At 43.5% G+C, this 13,911-nt stretch overlaps 1 protein-coding gene across 2 annotated transcripts in view; it reads left to right on the top strand.

The window, feature by feature from the left end:
- The window catches only part of LOC140197701 (NIPA-like protein 2), a 106,578-nt gene that overhangs the window by 54,003 nt on the left and 38,664 nt on the right, over positions 1 to 13,911 (top strand). For both annotated transcript variants that reach the window (XM_072258075.1, XM_072258065.1), the window contains one exon: positions 9,697 to 9,868. In XM_072258075.1, coding sequence (XP_072114176.1) covers positions 9,697 to 9,868 — 172 coding nt within the window. The remainder of the gene's footprint in view (positions 1 to 9,696; positions 9,869 to 13,911) is intronic.

The following is a 13,911-nucleotide window of genomic DNA, read 5'->3' as shown; positions in this document are numbered from 1 at the left end:
GTCTCGGAGGTCAATGTCAGAACATCTCTCACGATGGTGAAAGCTGCCAGGTGTTGGGTGGTGTACCTGGTAGGCACTGAAAACCTGTGCCAGCCAACTGGTGGGGGACATCTTCAATCTCCCACTGCTGCAGTCAGAGGTTTCCCCCTGCTTCAAAGTGGCAGCAATCATATAGTGCCCAAGAAGAGCAGGATGACCTGCCACGACGACTGCCTCCCAGCTGCAGATGAAGTACTTTGAGGTTGGTCATGGCTAGGATCCTCTCCCGCCTCAGCAAGGATCTGGACTTGCTGCAATTTGCCTGCTGCCTCAATAGATGTACAGTGGATGCAGTCTCACTGGCTGTCTGTTTGGCCTTGGATCACCTGGACAATAGCAATATGTACGTCAGCTGCTGTTTATTGATGACAGCTCAACGTTCAACACAATCATACCCTCAGTACAAATCAACAAGAAGCAAAACCTGGGCCCTTGCATCTTCCTCTCCTTGATGCCTCTTTGGGAGACTACAGTTAGTGCAGATCGGAAGTAACATCTCCTCCTCCTTGACAGTCAACACTGGTGCACCTCAGGGGTGTGAGCTTGGCCCACTGCTCTACTCTCTCTACACCCATGACTCTAGGCACAGCTGAAATGCCAACTATAAATTTGTTGATGCCAAAGCTATTGTTGACAGAATCTCAGATGGTGGCGAGGAGGTAGATCAGCTGGTTGAGTGGTGTTGAAGGAACCTTGCACTCAGTGTCAGTAAGACCAAGGAATTGATTGTGGACTTCAGGAAGGGGAAGTTGAGCGAACACATGCCAGTAATCATCGCGAGATCAGCAATAGAAAGGGTGAGCAGTTTCAAATTCCTGAGTGTCTGCATCTCTAACCTGTGTGCAACATATTGATACAATTACAAAGAAGACACGACAGTGGCTAATTTTCGTTCAAAGTTTGAGGAGACTTGGTATGTCACTAAGGTCTCTATATAGGTGTACCACGGAGACCATTCTAACTGGAGGGGCCACTGCACAGGAAAAAAGCTGCAGAAGTTTGCAAACTTAGTCAGAGGTGGCATTCATCATTAAGGATCCCCATCACCCAGCACATGCGCTCTTCTCATTGCTTCCATTAAGGAGGAGGAGCAGGCCTGAAGATACACCAGCAACGCTTAGGAACGGCTTCTTCTCCACCACTGTCAGATTTCTGAATGGACAATGAAACCTCATACACTAATTCACTATTTTTTTCCTCTTTTTGCACTACTACTTTAATTTAATGATATATGCTTCTTACTGTAATTTACAGTTGTTTATTATGTATTACAGTATACTAATGCCACAAAATAACATATTTTATGACATATGCTGGTGATTTTTAACCTGATGTTGATTCTTCCAAAAATTTTTCAGTCCTTTAGTCACTTCATAAAAAAATCTAAGGAATTCCAGATGGTTGTAACGTTATGGAAGCTGTGTAGCAGGGCAAGTGATTCGCTGAGAAATAATTGCCACAGTACAGAAATAACTTGGTTTGTTTGGGGAAATTGGTTTGAACTTGTGTGTGGGTGTGTCCACACTTAACCAGTCTGTTCACTTAAAGCGAATAAGCAGGCAGAGTAAGTTACATCTGACTACCCTTTCACCTGGACTCGCCTAACATTACAAAATAGTTTCTTTTGAGCATAAGGTAATCTAAGCCTGCTGTTGTTTTTCCGATTAGTATAAGATTCCGCCTTCCCTGATCTCCTATTTAAGTATGCAATCACCAAAAGGTTTAGGGTGCCAACCAATCATGAATATGTTGCCATGGGATACCTCCTCATTACATTCAGGTTCAGCAAACAGTTGGGAAGTACTTAGTTGCAAGAGGATTTAAATATTGGTACAGATACCTTGTTTCTGTTATAATGTGAAACTGGAATATTGTATGAAGGTCTGCATTCTATACTGAAGAAAAGATCTACTTGGCATAGAAGGAATGTGGGGAAGGTTCATTAGATTAAGTGCTGGGGTGTTGGTTTGTTGCTTGGTCTTGGATGACATTACGAATGTAACGAGAGCCATGTTTTGTTTTGCACTTGTACGTATTTCTTATGAATTAAGTTCATAGTTGAAAGTCAATGCCATTTTTGCAGCCTTGACGGGGGAGTGTGAATCTGGGATCTGAACCTTGCAATAAAAGTCTTCTGTCTGGCGGACAGTTGAGAATAAATATGTTCATCTAGACACGGTGAGTCTTTGGACTGCCATATTATCCGGGAGGTGTATAGGCGTAGTTGCTGAGAACATTACTGAAGGAATCTAGTTAAAGTCATGTTTATTGTCATAGGCATATGCAAGTGTAAATTGATTTGTTATTGTCATATGTACTGAAGTATTGTGAAAAATGTTGTCTTGCATGCCATCCATACAGATCATTTTGTCACATTAGCAATTGAAGTAGTACCAGGCAAAACGATGACAGAACATAGAATGAAGTGTTACAGTTATAGACAAAGTGCAGTACAGGCAGATAATAATATGCAAGAACGTAATTAGCACCACACACAAAATGCTGGAGGAACTCAGCAGACCAGGCAGCATCTATGGAAAAGAAGTACAGTCGACATTTCGGGTCGAAACCCTTCATTAGGACACTGGGGAAAAGAAAGATGAGAAGTTAGAGCAAGAAGCTGGGGGGAGGGGAGGAAGAAGTACAAGGTGGTAGGTCATAAGTGAAACCGGGAGAGGGGGAGGGATGAAGTAAAGAGCTGGGAAGCTGATGGGTGAAAGAGATAAAGGGCTGGAGAAGGGGGAATCTGATAGGAGAGGGTAGAAGACCATGGAAGAAAGGGAATGGGAAGGAGCAACAGTGGGAGGTGATGAGCAGGTAAGGAGATGAGGTGAGGGAGGAGAATGGGAATAGTGAAGGTGGGGGAGGGGCAAGCAATTACTGGAAGTTCAAGAAACCGATGCTCATGCCATCAGGTTGGAGGCTACCCAGACGGAATACAAGGTGCTGTTCCTCAACCTGGGAGTGGCCTCATTGCATCAGTAGAGGAGGCCATGGACTGACATGTCAGAATGGGAATGGGAAGTGGAATTAAAATGGGGGGCCACTGGGAGATCCTGCTTTTTCTGGCGGATGGAGAGTAAGTGCTCGGCGAAGCTTTCTCCCAATCCATGTCAGGTTTCGCTGATGTACAGGAGGGAACACCAGATACAGTGGATGACACCAACAGACTCACAGGTGAAATGTCGCCTCACCTGGAAGGACTGTTTGGGGCCCTGAATAGGAGTGAGGGAGGAAATGTAGGGGCAGGTGTAGTACTTGTTCCAATTGCAAGGATAAATACCAGGAGGGAGATCAGTGGGCAGAGATGAATAGAGTAGGGCGTCACTACTAAGCTCCCTCCTGCTACTTATCCTTATGAGCAGAACTCGTTTAACAGCAGGATAGATGCTGTCGTTGCACCTGATGTAACATCTTTTTGGGCTTTTATACCTTCTGCCCGATGGGAGTGTGGATCAGTGCAAATGTCTCAGATGGGAGGAGTCCTTGATTTTATTGGCTGACTTCCCAAAACAGCATGAAGTCCAGACAGAATGAAAAGTTTACTTGCAGTAGCATCACAGCCTTATGCCATTAGAGACATTGCATTCACAAGAAGGGCACAAATTAATTGTAACTTGTGCCAGAGGTATGTATTTACTGCCTGACGGTGATGCTACAACAGAATATCAGCGTTGATTTTGTAGAATGGCAGAAACAGACATAAGGGGCAAATGGCCTGCTGCTGATCTGTTATGTTCTGAAGGGAGAATGAGGATCTGTTATTGCATTTAGTTGAGGAACAACAATAAGAGGCAGAGTGGAGTCAAAAGACCAGTATGGACTGGCTGGGCCAAATGGCCCATTTCTACAATGCATATCTATCACCTTCCAAAGGATTCACTCAATTCACCATCCAGAAGACCAAAATATATGAAGAGAATGATAGCATGAATGTTGAGAATTTTCTATCAACACCATGTTGGGACCGGAATTCAGCCATCAGCCCGTAACCTCTTCTCTGACGTTCGATCATGACTGATTTATTTTTCCTCTCAACCCCATTCTCCTGCCTTCTCCCTGTAACTTATGACATACTTGCTAATCAAGAATCTATCAAACTCCACTTTGGCCTCCACAGCCACCCATGGCAATGAATTCTACAGATTTATCATCCTCTGGAACAGAAGTTCCTCCTCATTTCTGTTCCAAAGGTACATTCTTCTACTCTGAGGCTGTACCTCTGTTCTTAGACTTTCACTATTGGGATTATCCTCTCCATTAGGTGGGAGTATCTCAAACAATAGTTACCCTGGAGTTACAAGAGACTCTAGATGCTGAAATTTGGAGCAATACATGAGATGTTGGAGGAACTCAGTGGGCAAGGCAATACCTATCCAGATGAAGAATCTTGACCTGAAATGTTGACCCATTTCAGATGTTACCAGACTTAGTTACAAAGTTAGGAGGGTGGTCATTTAAAACTGAGAAGCATAGAGGCTGGTAAATCTCTGGAATTCTCTGCCCTGGAATGTTGTGGAGGCTAGAACAGGGAAAACCTAGATCAATGTTGCAAGAATGAGAGAATTAAGGACGATGAGGAACAGGTACCGAGGTGGAGGTGAGGCCTAGTGAAGGTCAGCTTTGGCAGGAAGGGTTGGAGGGACTATCCCTGCTGCTGTGTCATAGAGTCATAGAGCTCTACAGCACAGAAGCAGGCCCTTCAGCCCATCTAACCTTATCTCCTGTCTAGTACCTGGACCATACCCTCCAAATCCCTGTTATCCATGTTTCAGTCTGTGCCACCCTGGTCTTCTGCCTAGTTCCATATAGCTGCATCTAGACCACAGCCCTCCCGTTAATATACTTAATCAGACTTCTCTTAAATATTACAATTAAACCCACATCTGCCACTTCCACTGGCAGCTCATTCCACCCTCATACCATCTTCTAAGTGAAGAAGCCGCCCCTCAGATTCCGCTTGAATATTTCATCTTTCACTCTAAACTTATGATCTGTCCCTGACTGAAGGAAAGCAACTGTATCTGTTTACCCTATCTGTACCCCTCAAAACTTTGTATACTTCTATAAGATCTTCTCTCATTCTCCTGTGCTCCAGGGATCAAAGTCCTAACCTATTTAGGCTTCCCCTATAACTTGGGTCCTCAAGTCCTGGCAACATCCTTGTCAATTTGCTCTGTCCTGTTAATATCTTTCCTGTAGGTAGGTGACCGGAAGTGTGCACATCCATCAAATTCAACCTCAAGATCGTCGTGTACACTTTTTGTACTCAATGACAGCCAATGTGTCTAAAAGCTCTCTTTACAACCCCGTAATATCTACTTGTGATAACACTTTCAAGGAGTTGTCAATCTGTATTCCCAGGTCCTTTTGTTACAATTGTTTACTTCGGTCTTTATGTACACATGACTATTCCAAAGTTCTGCAGGAGCCTTCAAATTCAAAGTTGAAAAGTTCGAAGTAGATTTATTATCAAAGTACACATACACTCTGTCACCACATACAACCCTGAGATTAGTTTTCTTGTAGGCATACTCAATAAATCCAATATTTCATAACAGAATCAACTGGGCCTACAACCAGTGTGCAAAAGACTATAAACTCTGCAAATACAAAAAGAAAAATAATAATAATAAATAAACAATAAATATTGAAAATAGGAGATGGAAGAGCTCTTGAAAGTGAGTCCATAGGTTATGGGAACATTTCAGTGATGGGGCAAGTGAAATTGAGTGAAGTCATCCCCTCTGGTTCAGGAACCTGATGGTTGAGGGGTAATACCTGTTCCAGAACCTGGTGGTGAATCCTGAGGCTCCTGTACCACCTTCCTGATGGCAGCAGCAAGAAGTGAGCATAGCCTGGGCGGTGAAGGCTGCTGATTTCCTGCATTTCCTGTGGATGTGCTCAATGGTGGGGAGGGCTTTACCTGTGATGGACTGGGCTGTATCCAGTACCTTTTGTAGGATTTTCTATTCAGGGGCGTTGATGTTTGCATATCAGCCTGTGATGCAGCCAGTCAGGATGCTCTCCACCACGCACCTATTCAGGCACTGTAGTACACCTGGTCTCACACTGTAGCACACCTGCTTCACATCTCCAGAAATTCCAGACTAACCCTGTTCTCCAGTGCTGCCTGTCTGGAGTTTTCACGTTCTTCCTGTGACGTACGTGGGCTCCCTGCAGGTGCTCCACTTTCCTCCCACATCTTAAACTGTGCAGGTTGGTGAGTTAATTGTCTTTCGTAAGTTGCTCCTCATGTGCAGGTAAGAAGTATAATCTGGGAATGAGGGAGGAATTGAGAGAAAAGTAGGGAAGTGGATTTCAAGGAAAAAAAAATTGTGAGGAACAGGAGTGGCATGGACTCACTGGCTGAATTTCTGCTTCTTAATCATAGTGAATGGTTTTGTCTCAGAGGTGAGCCTTGCATGAAGTCCACATCCTGGAGTACCTAACTCATGCAGAGAAGTCAGGTTATTAGTCAAAGACGCAAGCGATTCTGCAAATACTGGAAATCTTGAGCAACACCCACAAGATGCTGGAGGAACTCAGCAGTTCAAGCAGCATCTATGGAGGGGAATAAACAGTCAGTGTTTAAGCCAGAGGCCCTAACTTGAAATAACAGCTGTTCATCTCTCTCCAGAGATGCTGCCTGATCTGCTTGAGTTATTCCATCATTTTGTGCATGTAACACTGTATCTGGGATTTCACTGAAAGGAAGAAACACTTGCATTTCTATAGCATCTTTCACATTATTACAAAATGCTTTACAGCTGTTGGATTCTGATGCTTTTAATCCAGGGTTTGTTTCAAAGTCAGGAAAGAGGCACAAGACTTGTTGCTTCATGATTGTTTTATTAAGCTTTAATAGAATGAAGAAAATTGAAAAATGGATAATGATACAGGTCTATTAAGTGAAGGGAGAGAAGAAGCTGAAAGATATCATAACCTCATGGTTAACTCTTTTTATACTCCATAGCTAAGAAATATTCAATTCAAATTTGAAGGTAATAATTAACCAATCAGATTGAAATAATACAACACTGGAGAAGCTTCCAGAGCTTTCCAAAATACAAAGAACTGTAACCATTAGGGGACACACTGAACAACGGCAGATACATATTGTGACCACTAGGAAACACACTAAACAATTACATGTATATAAAATGGTTATATAAAATACAAACAGACTATTAATTGTTAAGATGCAAAGAAAATAACAAGTAAGCAGTCTAATCCAATAACTCCTCATTGATTCTAAATTACACATTTAGAATCACTACATCTGAAAATTCAGAGGCAGAAAGCTTGTGGTATCCTTAATAGGTATAAAATAATCGAAAGCTTCTTAAATTAAGACCAGAAGCTATATATTCTTCACGGCATTCATAGGGTTATGTAACAATTAGGCTGATTAGTAGACACACTTACCTGAGTTTGAACTATTCTATTAATGCTCACTCTTATACAAGTAAAAAAAATGTAAAATATGATAAAGTATATTAGTACAAATATTAGTACTCATTTTAAGTAGGCAAGAATTGGCAAAAAAATAACAACTAATATTAGAATAAACATAATATCCAATCGTTGTTGATTTGTTCAAAGTCTTCTGGCTGTTTAGGCACTGTGTGAGAGGTTGCTAGCACGTTAACCACAGCACTTGTTATCCTCATCTGGTTTCACTTTAGCTCGCTTGCAGTGACTGATGTGCATCCACTTATTTTTGCTTTCTACTTTGACAGCCAGGTTACTTAAGGGATTATGTCCTTCCCATTGAGCTCCCATTGGTTCCTTATACAGTGCTTAATCACCATTCACCAGGAATCAGGTGTGTCCTCCTTCTGTTGGATCATGTCAAGTAGCAGAACATGTTGAGAAGCAGACTGGACAGCTTGAGTTAATTTCACACAATAGTTAACTAAACTATTTGCCATAATGTGTACATCAGCCTCTCTGAGACCCATGGCTCGCAATGTTAACATCTCGAATGGATTTAGTTTCGTTTTCTTGTTTAGGGTTGTTCTGCTGCTACATAAGGCCTTGGGAAGAGCCGTAGGCCATGGTACACTTTCCTCATAATACATAGTCGTTGCTTGATGTTACATTCATTCATTCAACTTGTCCTGATGACTCTGGGTGATGTGGACGATGACATGACCATTCAATGTTCATCAGTCTACTTAATTCCTGTCAAAGCTCCCAGTGAAATGTATTCTTTGGTCAGAGTTGATATGACACAGCCAGATGAAGACTTTTGAAGCATTGCTCATGGTGCAAGGAACTCAACAGTCAATTTCCCCACAGTTATCTCTTCCAGCATTGTGACATAGCAGAGAATTCATTTTATTGAGACACAGGCAACAGATGCTGGAACCTGGAGCAGCAAACAGCCTGCTGGAGGAACTCAATAGGTCGAGCAGCATTTGTAGAGGGGAAAGGAACCGTCAATCAGTGTAACTGATTGAAGGATCAACCAAGACACGAGAGAGAGCTCCTAGTCAGAACAGTGGGGTGGTTTGTACCCACCTGCGATGTCAGAAAAAATCAGTACCCTTGAGAATGCAGCAGTCCTACAGTCTAGCACTGGACTTGTCAGCCTGTGCTCAAGATGGGACTTGAACCCACAGCCATCTAACTTGGATGCCAGTTTGGTACCAACTGAGCAACAGATGAGATGTAGGCAGAGTATACAGTCACTATTTTATGAGCCTAGTTATTCATAAGATGAACAAAATGGTGTATTAACATGTTAACTACATTCTCAATTCTCAGTTGGGAGGTTATGTGAATCACAGTGTGCTGTAACTGGGGCACATACATTCTATTGCAAACATACTTAATCTTAGAACGTAGAATGAACAGTACAGCACAGAAACAGTCTCCTGGGCCCACGATATATGTGCTGACCACGGCACCCAATTAAATCTCTTCTGCCTGCCCATATGCTTCCATTCCCTACCTGTTCATGTGCCTCTTAATCACCACTATCGTATCTGCTTCCACCACCATATCTCGCAGCTCATTCAGGAACTCACCCCTCTGTGTAATGAAAACTTGCCCCCACATCTCCTCTCCTCTTAAATGCATGTCAAATGCTAGGACATTTTTACCCTGGAGAAAAGATACCGGCTGTCTATGCCTCTCATAATTTTATAATCCTCACTCAGATCTTCCTTCAGTCTCTGATACTCCAGAGAAAACAACCTAAGTTTGTCCAACCTCTCTTCTTTAGTTAGTATTCCCTCATCCTGGCAGCATCCCCATGAACCGCTTTGACACCTTCTCCAGAGCCCCCGCATCCTTCCCGCAATGGGGTGACCAGAAATGTGTGTGATACTCCAGAGAGCCAATGAAAGCAGTGGTTATGCTCAGGGGATGGAGTGATGTGGAGGACAGGGACATTGGGAAGGGGAGGGAGATGTGGTTGGGAAGCTAACTGTATTTAGTACTCCTGTATCCCATGTGTACTGCTGTTGGGAAAAACCATGAAGTGCAATTACGTTTTAAAACACTTCTTTAAAAATTTTAACGCATAAAGACATATTTATTGAATGTTTTCACCTGACAAAAAGAGTTTTTAATTTGCTGACAGACTTTTGATAGTGTCATTGTGTGTTCTTGCTCGTAATCCCACAATTTTTGTTTCCTCTGCCACAGAAATATACACACATCCGATTATTATGTCAAGAAAGTCTAACACCTTATTACAAGAGCAAGCTATGGTGGTGTGGAATCTTCCTGATGGGATTGGGTGAACTGGGGAACTTTGCTGCCTATGGTTTTGCACCGGCTACTCTGGTTGCTCCTTTGGGATGCGTGTCCGTTATCGGTAAGGATGACCTGCTGTCTGAGGAACGACCAGGACAGGGGAATCAGGAGCTATAGAGTAGGAACTGAAGGACATCCTTGTAAAACCATGAGAGGCATAGACAGGTAAATACACACAGTTATAGAAAATACAGAACATTACAGCACAGTACAGGCCCTTCAGCCCATGATGTTGTGCCAACCTTCTAGTCAGTCTAACCTTTCCCACCCACAGAGACCTTGATTTTCTATCTAAGAATGTCTTAGATATCTCTAATGTATATGCCTCTACCACCAACCCTAGCAGTGCATTCCACGCACCGTGTTTAAAAAATATCATACCTCTGGCATTGCTCTTATACTTTACTCCAATCTCCTTAAAATTATGTCCCCTCGTATTAGTCTTTACAAACCTGGGGAAAAGATGCTGGCTATCCACTCACTATACCTCTTCTCATTTTATACACCTCCAACAAGTCACCTCTCATCCTCCTTCACTCCAAACAGAAAAGCTAGAGAATATTCTCATTAATTATTTAATTTAAAACACACTGGATTTAGAAAGCTGGCCTCAGGAAAAAAATGATTGGATAGTCATCAAGAATAGCTGTGGTTCACTAAGATCCTAACATTTTCCAGGAAGAAGTAGGACACAGTGGTAGAGTTAGTAGAGCCTCTTCCTCGCAGTTTGAGTGACCGAGGTTCGACTCCAGCCTCCGGTGCTGTGTGTGTGGAGTTTACATGACAGTGTGGGTTTCCTCGGGGTGCTCTCATTTCCTCACATGAAGGTTGGTTAGTTATTTGGCTACTGTACTTATCACTTGAGTGAAGGTGAGTGGTAGAATCTGGGGAGAGTGAGGGGAGAATAAAATGGGATTAATGACTGATTAGTGTAAATGAGTGATTGATGTTCAGCACGGACACAGTGGGTTGAAGGGCTTGTTTTTATGCTGTATGACCATAGCAGTGAATATACCTGGTGTCCAAAGAGTGCAGGCACAGGTGCTGATGAGACCGAAACAGATGGACTGGGAGTCATACCATGCGGATGGATTTTAATTGCCCCCAACAACCTTCTGCAAGGCGACAACTGCCCCAAAGGCCTTCCTCTCCCCTCTTCAAGATGCCAATGTGGTAGGTCAGATTAAAAGTAAAAGCTTGCACTTAATGCACGCAAAATGTCCCAACCTTGGAATATTTGTAATCCTAAATTGACTTTGCCAGTTAAAGACACATGAAACTGAGACCTTGTGGGTGAAAAAGACCCCATTGTGAGATTTCACAGGAGTGTTCCTCCCTGTATCCTGGGAGTACTTTATTCTGTTGGACACTGAACTGCTAGTGGTGGCATTTTGGAGATTGTCAAAGGCATGGAACTGAATCACCCCCACCCCACTTCCCTCACACGGATAGGCCCCTGCTGGCTATTTACAAACTGGGATTGAAGCATGGCGCAGCGCTAGTGAAGGTAACTCCGCCCCAGGTAGTCTGCGTGGCCCCCAGAGCATTCAAACCATGGTTTTAATCAGTCCATTGCTTAAAAGACTTATCCAAATTAAATTGAAAAACAGTTTCCTTCGGTAAGTTGCTATGGTGATGAAGAATTTAGGAGATGAAGTCTGCATTTATACAGCAATGCCACATCATAGACTCCCTAATCTACATTGAAATTTTAATATTTATGTTATTTTTAGGTTTAGATTATCCAGGCGAGTTGGGAATGAGGTTGGGGACATTTTAGAGATTGTTACTAGCTTTCAGCGATATGGGAGAGCCTTCAGAGAGAGGGATGACGCCTGGAAAGGAAGATGCCTTTGCATTGTACTGTACATTTCATGGTCTAAAGATGCTTCAAGATGATTTGGCTGGTAAAGTTGTTTCAAAACAATGAAACAATAGACTTCTCTTGGTCCCTATCCTGTCACAGACTGTTCTCTTTACCATCCCTCTTCTCTAGTTTGACTAGGCGAGGGGTCTCAGTCTGAAAGATTGACTGTTTATTCCCCTTCATAGATGCTGCCTGACTTGCTGAGTTCCTCCAGTATTTTCTGTATGTTGCTCAAGATTTGTGGCTACTGCATAATCTCTTGTTTTTATGTTTGACTTCAAATTTTTGCAAAAGCTATTGACCCGAAGTATTAATACTGTTTCTTTCTCCAAACATGCTGCCTGGCCAGTTTTTTCTGTTTGGTTTAGGTTGTTTGGAAGTATTTCACAATGTGCAATGTCGGGTGTGGTCTGCAGATAAAGGATATGGTGCAGGAGCAGGGATTGGCCATTTAGATCCTGGTTCCTGCTAGGCCTTTCAATAAGGTGGGAGTGGTTCAAGCTAATATGGGAATGGTTTAAACTAATATGGCAGGGGGATAGTTCACAAGAGGCAGGATAAATATGTCCCACAGAAGAAGTAGTTTTCAAATGGCAGGATTGGTATCCATGGCTGACAAGGGAAGTTAAGGATTGCACAAAAGACAGAGAGGGCATGTAAGGTAGCAAAAGTGAGTGGGAGCAACAAACATAAAAATTGCTGGTGAACGCAGCAGGCCAGGCAGCATCTATAGGAAGAGGTACAGTCCACGTTTCAGGCCGAGACCCTTCGTCAGGACTAACTGAAGGAAGAGTGAGTAAGGGATTTGAGAGGGGGAGGGGGAGATCCAAAATGATAAGAGAAGACAGGAGGGGGAGGGATGGAGCCAAGAGCTGGACAAGTGATTGGCAAAAGGGATACGAGAGGTTCATGGGACAGGAGGTCCGGGGAGAAAGACACGGGTGGGGTGGAAAACTCAGAGGATGGGCAAGGGGTATATTCCGAGGGACAGAGGGAGAAAAAGGAGAGTGAGAGAAAGAATGTGTGTAAAAAAATAAGTAACGGATGGGGTACGAGGGGGAGGTGGGGCATTAACGGAAGTTAGAGAGGTCAATGTTCATGCCATCAGGTTGGAGGCTACTCAGACAGAATATAAGGTGTTGTTCCTCCAACCTGAGTGTGGCTTCATCTTGACAGTAGAGGAGGCCGTGGATAGACATATCAGAATGGGAATGGGATGTGGAATTAAAATGTGTGGCCACTGGGAGATCCTGCTTTCTCTGGCAGACAGAGCGTAGGTATTCAGCAAGTGTTCACTGCTACCAACCTTATAATTCCCACACCCTGCACTTCCCATTTCTACCTCCTACCCAAGATCCACAAACCTGCCTGTCCAGGTAGACCCATTGTCTCAGCTTGCTCCTGCCCCACTGAACTCATTTCTGCATACCTCGACACTGTTTTATTCCCCCTTGTTCAATCCCTTCCGACCTATGTTCGTGACACTTCTCACGCTCTGAATTTTTTCAATGATTTTAAGTTCCCTGGCCCCCACCGCTTTATTTTCACCATGGATGTCCAGTCCCTATATACCTCCATCCCCCACCAGGAAGCTCTCAAAGCTCTCTGCTTCTTTTTGAAATCCAGACCTAACCAGTTCCCCTCTACCACCACTCTGCTCTGTCTAGTGGAATTAGTCCTTACTCTTAATAATTTCTCCTTTGGCTCCTCCCACTTCCTCCAAACTAAAGGTGTAGCTATGGGCACCCGCATGGGTCCTAGCTATGCCTGCTTTTTTGTTGGCTTTGTGGAACAATCCATGTTCCAAGCCAATACTGGTATCTGCCCCCCACTTTTCCTCGCTACATCGACGACTGCATTGGCGCTGCTTCCTGCACAAGTGCTGAGCTCATGGACTTCATTAACTTTGCCTCCAACTTTCACCCTGCCCTCAAGTTTACCTGGTCCATTTCTGACACCTCCCTCCCCTTTCTAGATCTTTCTGTCTCTGTCTCTGGAGACAGCTTATGTCTACTATAAGCCTATGGACTCTCACAGCTATCTGGACTATTCCTCTTCTCACCCTGTCTCTTGCAAAAATGCCATCCCCTTCTCGCAATTCCTCCATCTCCGCCGCATCTGCTCTCAGGATGAGGCTTTTCATTCCAGGACGAAGGAGATGTCCTCCTTTTTTAAAGAAAGGGGCTTCCCTTCCTCCACCATCAACTCTGCTCTCAAACGCATCTCTCCCATTTCAC

Source organism: Mobula birostris, chromosome 1 (genome assembly GCF_030028105.1).
Source record: "Mobula birostris isolate sMobBir1 chromosome 1, sMobBir1.hap1, whole genome shotgun sequence".
In the NCBI taxonomy this organism is placed as follows: Eukaryota; Metazoa; Chordata; class Chondrichthyes; order Myliobatiformes; family Myliobatidae; genus Mobula; species Mobula birostris.
The sequence above is the reverse complement of the archived record's forward strand: the minus strand, read 5'-3'. Positions and strand labels throughout refer to the sequence as shown.